Source organism: Xiphophorus hellerii, chromosome 8 (assembly GCF_003331165.1).
Source record: "Xiphophorus hellerii strain 12219 chromosome 8, Xiphophorus_hellerii-4.1, whole genome shotgun sequence".
Lineage (NCBI taxonomy): Eukaryota > Metazoa > Chordata > Actinopteri > Cyprinodontiformes > Poeciliidae > Xiphophorus > Xiphophorus hellerii.
Window position 1 is genome coordinate 3,929,462 of NC_045679.1, and position 10,413 is coordinate 3,939,874.

A 10,413-nucleotide genomic window follows, 5' to 3' on the forward strand; every position below is an offset into this window, starting at 1 on the left:
TTTGTTGTCACATTTTGAAATAAAACGTGCAGGAATCGTCAGAACAAGAATATGAAACCATCATATTCAGATTTATTACACAAACTGTACATCTGTAGGGTTTTTCCTCGAGTCTTTAGGCGGCGCTACAGGATGAGAGTCCCGTCGTTCGGGTATTTCATGGACGCCATCTGCCGCGTCATTGCCAGAACGTCCTGAAAGCCGGTGCTGAGTCCAGACATGTGCTGGAAGTACGCCTCCTTTTCCACCTGGACCGAAAGATTGTTCACCCCGGCGTCTTTCAAAATGGCCGTCACCTGGAGACGCAGTCAGATAATCAGGTTGCACAATATAATCTGCGATAATAATTGAAGCTGCGGTAGGAAACTGGTTTGAGCTGACCTGCTGGATGATCCGCTGTTCCACCACGTCTGACATGACCTGCAGGTGGATGGTCCCGGCGATCACGTTGGCCGAATGCCTCCAGAAATGAGGGTCTCTGTACGACAGAACTCCTTCAATCTTCTCAATCTGCAACAGGACAAAATGATTGAAGAAGTCTTGCTAATTACCATGTTGGTTTAGTGTTTTAGCACTAGCTTCTTCTAAATACAACATTGATTTAGCATTTAGCGCTACTTTCTGCTTGATACTATGTCAGTACAACACTTCAGCTTTAGCCTCCACTTAAAATGCTGGCGTAGCGCTTTAGGGTTAGCTTTTGATAAATACCATTTTGATATCGCGCTGTAACTTTAGTTTATTTCAAATAACATGCTAATATAGCTTTAACTTCCACTAAATACAACAGTAGTGTAGCGCTTTTTTTTGCTAGCTCCTTCTAAATACCATGTTCATATAGCGCTCAAGCATTAGCTTCTAGTAAATAACATTCTGGTTGATTTAGCATTACTATATGTTTAGTACCATGTTGGTAAAACAATTTAGCATTAGCTACCGCTTAATAACATGCTGTTATAGCACTGTAGCATTAGCTTACAGTAAATAACATGCTAGTATTACATTAGCTTCCATTGTTACAATGTAGCTGTAGTGCTTTTTTGTTAGCTTCTGCTAAAGGTTAAGTAACATTTAGCAGTATTAGGATTAACTCTGCATAATCCAGCAGAATTAACTCCAGTTTCTTCTTTCAGTTGAGATGATGTGTTGGAAAGTCTCATTTTGTTGCTATAATCTTAAACTTTGGTTTAAGATGTGAGGATCTGGGCCTCCTCACCTTCTCCAAGGCGCTGTTCAGGTCCTTCTCTTGTTCCGGAGGAGTCCGCAGGAGGAGAACCTCGCAGGCGTCCTTCAGCAGCGGGATGACGCTCAGAAAAATTAGCGTGGCGATGAAGAGCGAGCAAATCGGGTCGGCGATCAGCCAGCCGAACTGCCGGATGAGGATGGTGGAGATGATGACGCCGACGCTGCCCAGAGTGTCGGCCAGAACGTGGAGGAAAACGCCTGGAAGGAGCAAAACCAGTTCAGGGAATTATCGCGTTTCCACGAACTTCTCTGCGCCGCAGCGACAAACCTCGCATGTTGGCGTTCATTCCTCTGCTGCCCGAGCCGTGGGAGTGGGCGTGGCCATGTCCGCCGTGGGAGTGGCCATGTCCGCCGTGGGCGTGGCCGTGCTCGCCGTGGGAGTGGCCATGATGCGAGTGTCCGTGGTCCTGAGACGAGCAGCTTTTCCCGCCGTGGGCGTGGGAGTGGGCGTGGCTGAAGGCGCAGATTCCCACCAGGTTGACCAGCAGACCGCCAACAGACACCGGCTGCAGAAACGACAAATTATCAAACGGCGTTTCAGATGAACGAGGATTAGAGCCACTGAAAAAAAAAAAAAAAAAAAATCTGTCCTTTTCTCAGAATTCTGACTTTAATCTTCTGGGATCAAATGACAGAAATTTTAGGAGAAAAAACTAAATTCTGAGAAAAATGCTAGAATTTTGAGCTTACAGTCAGATTTCAGAGAAAAAAAGATACAAATTCTAAGTTTAAAATCAGAATTTGGAGAAAAACGGACAAAAAAAATGGCAAAATACTTGAAAAAAAAAGTAAAGATTCCGAGATAAAAACATAAAAAATCTGAAAAAATGGCAAAATTCTGGGGAAAAAAAGTAAATTCAGGGACAATTGAATTCAGAGATTAAAGTCAGAATTCTTTATTTTTTAGTGGCTCTAATTGTCTTCCGTAGTTTGTGTCTCTGAGCTTTAAGTGGTTCTGGCTGTTTGCAGGTCGCAGTGACCCGTAACCTGATCCAGAGAAGCTTCAGATCTGAGGTCCAATTAAACCCGATCCGTCTGATCTCAGAACCGTTTGTTTCCTCATCCAGAGCAGCGAACGTGTTAAAGAGAGTTGTGACACCAACAGTTCTCACTCTCACACGTTAATTCCATCATTCATTCATAAAGCTCCTCTTTAAATCAGAGCTCCATTTGGACCGGATCAGGTTCTGTTCTGAAGGCCACCCTGACCCAGATTTCTCTTCTTTAAATCCTGTTTGCTAATAATAATAATATTTTCTGTCAAACATCTGGAGGAGCTTAAATCACCCGACTGCGTTTACTCTGCTGATCCAACAAAGTTCTTCCAGAACCAGAACAAACCCGACTGTTTTCACTCCGGACTCGGTTTATTTTGGCTTTTGATCCGGAGTTTGTGCAGATAAAACTCACGGTCAGCATGTCGGTGTTAATGTTGGGCGGATCCAGCAGGCGGCTGACCGACTCCACGAACACAAAGAAGGCGATGACCATGAGGAAGAGGCCGTTGATGAAGCCCGACAGAATCTCCACGCGGCCGAACCTGCAAGACGAAAACATTCAGGAGAAACCAGACCGGACCTGGAAACTACGGCACAGCATTAGGGACACGAGAAACAGGACAAAGGAGTCATTTCTGATAAAAAAAAAGTCAAAATTTCTAGAAAAAAATTAGAAGCATATAAAAATTGCAAGAAAAAAATTTTTATTTTCAAATTAATCTCAGAAATTTCCTACAAAAAAAATAAGGAAATTTCAGGTTTAAAAGTAAAAATAAAATTTAAGAAAAAAAACATTTTTAGAAGAGAAAAATGTTTCAAGTTGAAAATTATTTTTTTTTGCAGCTCAGGAATTTCTGTTTTTTTCCACAAAATGTTTGAGATGGATCTTAAGATTCGATAGAAAAATTTCAGAAATTTTGAGCTTAATCAAAAATGTCAAAAAGTTGCATATTTTCAACTTTTAGAAATTCTGTAAAATTCTCAAAATTACTGTTTTTTCGAGCAAATATTTGACTTTTAAAACTCAGAAATTTGACAGTTTAAAAAAAATATTTGAGCTCGATCTCAAGATTTCTGTGTTTTTTTGGCAGCGATTTTCTCTTTTTTACTTTTCTACTTTGGCCCTAATGTGGCGCCGTAGAACGGCCGCGGCGGTTTTACCCGTAGGAGAAGATCCTGGTGGCCTTCCAGCGGGTCATGAGGGCGGCGAACAGGCCCAGAACCAGAGCGGAGCAGTCGAACAGCATGTGGAAGCCGTCAGAGATCAGGCCCAGGCTGTTGGTCCAAACGCCGTAGAACAGCTCCACGAACGTGAAGGCCTGCGGAAAACCAACAACTCTGGTTGCTATGGTGATTTTAATAGCGTCACAATCAAACTGAAGGCATGGAGGTGAACTTTAGGTCAACCACCTTAAACCTTAATCAGATAATTTAGCTTCGTTAGCAATGAAACTTTGATTTATTCTCATAATGTTACAACTTTCATCCTATGATTTTATCCTCGTATTTCTGACTTCATTCTCGCATCGTTACGACTTTAATGGCGCGGTACTTGACCTTTGCACCATAACGACCTTTGTTTGTATTTTCTCCTGAGCGTCTCGTCGTCTTTGGTCGACCTACCAGGTTGAGACACAGGAAGTAGAAGATCTGCCGGGAGTCGTACTCCTCCAGGATCTGTTTGAGCGAATCCTTGATGAAGCGCGGCAGCGACTGCGACGTGTGCTGCAGGGCGTCGCCCATGAAGTTGTACAGCGGCGTCCCCTCAGGCGAGTAGCCCACCAGCGTTCCCTTCTGCCCCTTCTTGGACGGCGCCGTCAGGATGCTGGAGGCTGCGGGGGGCAGAGCGGCGGTCAGAGGACGAACTGAGGCGCTGTTGGTTCTAACTCCGTTCGTCACCCACCCATGACGAAGAAGACGGCGCTGACGATGACTCCGCCGGAGAGCACGTGCTCCGTGGCGAGCTGCGTCGGCGGCGGTCGGCGCAGCGGGCCGGTCCAGAAGTTGGCCAGCGCCAGCGCGGCCGGGAAGAGGGCGAAGGCGCCGTAGCGGGCGCAGCGCGGAGCCTCCATCTTGGCGCTGCAGACGGCTTCGACGTAAAACTCCAGGATCACGACGGAGAAGATGATCATGGCGAACGGGACGGCGAGCGAAGACCAGGAGTCCACTTTGCTCTGCAGAACAAAATATAGAGACAGTTTGGAAAAACGTTACAAAATTATGTTTATAAATATTTGTACAATAAGTTTGATTAAATTAATCTACTGAGTGTCAAAATAAAAATAATTACACATAAAAAATTAAAACAGGATGTAGGAAATATTTACTTTTTGTCTGAATATTTATTGTTTATATGAATAAATAAATGATGATTTTTGTCTCTGTTTCTCTGATGACTTTCAATTAAAAGGTAAAGTTTCAAATATTTATTATTTTTTATTTGAGTTCAAATAAATTTCTTCCCGTAAAAGAAAAGATGAACGGATTAAAAAAGAATAGATGAGAAGATTTAGGGATGAATAAATTCAGAGAGAAAGGAAGGAACGAGGGATTAAGGAAAGGAGAAATGGGAAGGATGGAAGGAATGAAGGATAAAGTAAAAGGAACAAACAGGGAAGGAAAGAAGGAAATAAAGTGGGGAAGTAATGATGAATGAAAGGATGGATGTTTTCTTTCTTCCTGCGGTGCCTCTTTGATCGCCCCTAACTCTCCCGGCTGGTCACCTCGGTGGTGGCGGTCAGGACGGCGGCCCAGGGCAGCATCACGGCGGCGGACAGCAGGCTGTCGAGCGCGTAGAGCCGCTTGGCTCCGCCGAGCTCCACCGACAGCTTCCTGGAGGCCGTGTGGAAGCCGACCTTCAGGCAGAGCGACACCACCAGCAGAACCACGCCGCCCTGCAGGCGGAGCGGAGACACAACAATAAGACTTAACTTGATGTTCTCTTGCTTTGATTGGACTAAATACTAGACACAAACTTGCAGAAGCTAACATTAACCGCTAAACACATTAAGAATTAGTGGAAGCTAAGACTGAACCGCTAAACATGCTAAGAAATTAGCAGAAGTTAACACTAATCATTGAGACGACTGTCTTCAGTTTGATTTTGCTACATATTGTTACTCTAATGTTTTATAAATAAGATAAAGTCATAAACATCTTCCATGTCATTAAAGTAGAACATTATAGCCACCTACCTGAAAGGTTTAACAGGAATGTGCTGCGTTATACGTAGAGAAGAAGAAGAAGTTTCACTCACCTTGTGATCTGCGACTCCCAACAGAGAAATGGCCGTGTAGAGGAAGTGTGTGAGCGCGCTATCATGGTGTCCCTCCGCTGCGGTACGGCTCCAGTCAAGGCCCAAACAGAACCCACCAGAGAAACCAGACTGGAGCCAAAAGCATGAGAACTCTGGGTGAAAGGATACGGTGATGATCTCCCATCTTGGCCATCAGTTGGTCGTTATCGAAGAGCAGCAGGCAGATCACAGCGATGATGAAGAAAGCTGCTCCTCTGGTCTGCAGGAAGCCACAGAAAAAGCTGCTCAGGTAACCAGAACCGGTACTGGTACCTGGATCCAGTCAGAGCTACACAACCATTCATCACCAGCAAGAACGCAGAGTTATTTCTGGCCCCTAGAGGGCGCTTCAAACTATGTTCTACCTGGGTCCATTTGATAATGAAAAAATAAGATTAAAAAAAATCAATAAATGTCCTAAAAAATATGACATTCATCACCTAATAACTATGACAGAGTATCAGAGAAAGAATCATTTTGCTTTATGACTTTTATTCTGTAACGTTGCGACTTTATTCTCATATTAGTTCAACTTTATTCTGGTAATATTTGAACTTTTTGTCGTTTGACTGACTGGTCTCTCAAAATTTCACCTATTCTCATAATTTAGGGCTCCAACTAACAATTGATTATTCTATTGATGATGATTAATTAATCAAATTAAAACACATTCTGACATAAACATTTGAAAAGCTCAGTTCTTTCTGCTTGATTTAGCGTTAAAGTGTTGGCCTGATTATTTTAAAATGAACTGATTAATAACTAAACAGCAAAAGGTCCTTAATAAATGTTATTCCAACAAAGAGAAATTTAATCTAAATTAAAAACATAAATTATTGTTTCCAGGTTAGCTCTCCTTTTTCGTTATCTTTAAGAAATGTCCGACTCATTTCTAATCAAAAACAAACTTCTTGGCTGAATGACAATCATTTAAAATCTCAGTCTTTGGTAAAAATAAATAAAAATAAAATAAATAAAGTAAAGAGAAACCTTGGACGGTCCGCCTCCTGAGTTAGTGAAGAGAACGCCGAGCAGAGCGACGACCACAACGTCACTGTGCTCGAAAAGCAGCAAAGTCCTGAAAAATAAACAATTATTATTTTTTAAAAGTTAAATAGGAGTTAAATAATCATAACTGCTGCATTTAGACATCATGCAGGGGAAACAATGTGAGACATATTGAAGTAATTTAAAAATGTACCTTAAAGGTCCACAGAGAGTGAGACCAAAGAAGCCCAGGAGGGAAATAACGCAGCTGGAAACAGCATGTTTAACCAACTTTATCCACTAAAACAGAGAAAAACGGAAAACACTTTAATTCATCACAGCAGGTTCATCTTTATTCATCTTTAAAAATAGATTTTTGGTCCAGTTTCTAGTGCAAATATCTTAGTTCATTTGAAATAAGGCAAAACTAACTTTACAGAAAACAGAAGCTGGTTTTGAGTCAATAATTCCTTAATATTGATGAAAAAGTTTTAGTTAAAAATGAAACAATCTGCAAGTTAAATAAGATATTTTCTCCAGTTAAAAACTTTTCTGTGAAAAATACTGAGTTTAAGTGATGCTACCTCCAACCGGCAGGTGGCAGTATATCCTAGTTTACTACAGAGCTGAACCTGTTTTTGAGTTTTTCCTCATCTTTCTTCTTCCATTTATAGATTTTGGACATAGTTTAAAGATTGTCACAAAAATTCAAAAGTAGAACCACAAAATTATCGACTTTATTGCAAAATAATTTACAAAAACAATCCTGGAGAGAGTAACTTTATAAAAAAGAAGTAATTGTTGAAAATTGTTGTTGGTGCAATTTGTCGTCTGTAGATGAAGTTCTACAAAATACAAATCAATAAAGGCTGACTGTAAATGCCTGCCACACTTTTTAGAAGCTTACTGGTGCAAATTTAGGAAAAACAAGCAATAAAATAAAATCCAACAAACCTGCCGCTTTGAGATGACTTTCCCAGAAGAAAAGGGTTTTTGAAAGACAAGCAGAATAACAGCACTTCTACAAAACAAACAAAAACATTTATGTTACTAAACCATTCAGAAATGAATCAGAACGGATCGGAGGAGGAGAAATACTCACCCAAACTTTAATATGAAGATGAACTGAACTATATGAACGACTTTCAGGATATCATAGGATTCAAAAATACCTAAAGCCTTCAGGATCTTTGAGAGGATCAGCAGAACAATGTATCTGGTTAGCCTGCCGGGGAAAAACGGCAGGAAGTACATATATGGAGACAAGTTAGATAATTAAACTGTTTCAAAACACATTTTAAGTGTTTAATAGTTAAAAATACGAACAATTCAGAGGCAAAGTTCATTTATTTCCTATCAGAAGGGCAAACAAACTGAATTAATTTCAATAAAATTAACCTTGTGTCGAGGAAAATAAATCGTTTTGATAATCCTAACGAACAAATTTTAGTCGAGAAATAAAAAATGTATTCAAATTAACAGAATGAATAAAATAAAAGTTAACCAGAACAGATGTTACCTGGAATCAGGAACTTCCACCATTCCCAGTTTCCCTCCAGACAAAACGTTGCTGCTGTATTTATCCTCCATGTTGACCGGTACCAGTATATTTATGTTCCCAGTTTCCTCACCATCGCTTTTAGTGGAGAAATAAAACCTTACTAGCTGCACTCATTTACCGCTGGAGTAAACACCGAGGCCTCCTCTGGCTCGGGTCCATTCTGCCGTTTCTGCCGCCGTCACGTCCTCTGAGGCCGCCGGATGTTAAAGAAACGCATCTGAACGCTTCGTTAGAGACTGAAAATAAACCCGCTTTCTTTCAAAATGACGGTAATAACCGATAAAAGTCAGAAAAGCAGAGCGAGAACTACCCGAACCGTCCATAAAGCTCTGACGCTTCCGCATACGACACAGTTTACGTGACGTAACAGACCTCGTGACCGTTGATGCGGTGTACTTGGTGTGGACGGAGCACTGTCAGTCTCTTCTTCTTCTTCTTCTTCTTCTTCTTCTTCTTCTTCTTCTTCTTCTTCTTGGTATTTATTGGCGGTTGGCAACAAACTTACAGTAGCATTACCGCCACTTACCAGTATGGAGTGTGGTTCGAGATGGTCTATAAACTTTCACTTTCTACCTTTTCCCTCCATTAACTCCTGATTAAACATACCCCCACACATACACACCTGCTTATATTATCCAACTTGCTTATAGTTTTATATACCCCTCTTTGATATTCTTTACATTCACACCCCACTGTCAGTCTCATACACATACATTTCCTATGTTTTCCGCTGTCTCCCGTTTTTATTTTTAAACCTGTGATATAGCTTCAACTTTAGGAAGGAGTTTCACTCTCAGTATGTATATGAACTTCTCTCTTTTATTTACCTTTAGCGCAGCTCACAGTTTTTTTTAAAACAAATCCGTACTTTCTGTGTAATCTGCTTCGTAGTCGCATCTTTTCGGGCCTGCTACTGCCTCTAGTGGCGTGGGGGTGGTAACACAACTAATATAATTACGTCTCTAAACGAGAATACCACAAAGTCTTTATTATTTACTCTTAATTTCGCCATTACTTTCAACGTAAAAGATAAATTATCTTCTAAAACACCATATTTTTCCATTTTCTTCAGGATGTAGACCTAATTAGGTGACATAAACTATATGTAACCGGTGTATACTATTAGTGTTCTTTACTGATAACCTAGTCTTATACAGTCGGTTAACGTTGATGTGTTCTGCGTTGTGTTCAGTTGAAGAAGAGAGTCAGACCACAGGAGTTGCTGGTTGTTCTTTAATGCAGGTTGCTGGCAGAGGCCTGCACAAATAGAAATAAAAATGCTCTTTAACATGCAGCTCTTCCATTCATAGGAGTCGGAATTCCCCTAGCAGACAAGAACATGGAGAAACCCTGTGACTAACTAATAACAATATCTGCTCTAACATTTAAGAAAAAAATTCTTAACTTGTCAAAAAGAATACTCCTCTGTATGTGTTAAAACAAATTAACATTCACAGCTGCATGCACTTACAATTATTTTATATATTTCATAAAACGCGAGCGTAACCAAAAGCAAAGAAAATTTCCTACATCTTCTCAGGCAGCCTAGCGCCACCTGAAGGGAGATCATTGGGGAACCCAGAGCTCATCAAAATGTCCCACTATCTAAAGTGCAATGAACCGGCAGGTGAAGGAATCAATGGACAGACCTGCGTCCCATAATATAAAGCAAATACCTTATTATTATTATTACGTAATAATATATACACCACAAAATGAGTTTATTATAGACTTTATACATTGTCAATGATCTTCTGATTCAACTAAATAATACAATTTTAAAGTATGCACTGTGAGTAGTATTTTACCTTCCATGTGTTGTGGTCACTACAGTGGACAGATATTTTCTTATATGTATACATGAAAGAAAAAAATCAAGAGAGAAACAAAACATCCTGAGATTCATTGTGAATCTTTGACTGGAAACAGAAAAAACAACAAGTTGATCCAGTTATAATCCTGGAATAATCCCAGGGTTGTGTAGAAGAGTTTAACCAAGAAACAGTTTGGATCCATGAAAATATGTTTCTGTATGAAATACATGTAGAGACTGAACTATCTTTTAATCAGTGAGAGATTTTCTAGCAGGATGAGACTCTTTAAACCAGGGGTCACCAACGTGGTGCCCGAGGGGCCTTGTCAGTCGCCCGTGGATCAAGTTCTAAAAATAGCCATTGCCAAAGAAATTATTTAATTCAATTTTTATATTGAAGTAATAACATTTGTTTATATTTACAATTTTTTTTTAAATTACAAAAAACATTTAAAGTTAATTGCTTGATGCATAAAACTCTTTTCTATGGTTAAAGTTCAGAACTGTTCAGACG

At 40.4% G+C, this 10,413-nt stretch overlaps 1 protein-coding gene across 1 annotated transcript; it reads right to left on the reverse strand.

The window, feature by feature from the left end:
• Positions 1-35: 35 nt before the first annotated feature.
• Positions 36-8,450, reverse strand: LOC116724495 (zinc transporter 5). The gene is made up of 16 exons (XM_032570233.1): positions 8,045-8,450; positions 7,628-7,750; positions 7,480-7,546; positions 6,740-6,825; positions 6,529-6,616; positions 5,668-5,758; positions 5,500-5,576; positions 4,967-5,137; positions 4,147-4,417; positions 3,867-4,075; positions 3,405-3,562; positions 2,656-2,785; positions 1,514-1,751; positions 1,217-1,443; positions 382-510; positions 36-296 (listed from the first exon to the last, which is right to left on the reverse strand). The coding sequence occupies exons 1-16, from the start codon at positions 8,113-8,115 to the stop codon at positions 126-128; spliced, it is 2,307 nt and encodes a 768-aa protein (XP_032426124.1). The 5' UTR covers positions 8,116-8,450; the 3' UTR covers positions 36-125.
• Between the last annotated feature and the right edge of the window lie 1,963 nt (positions 8,451-10,413).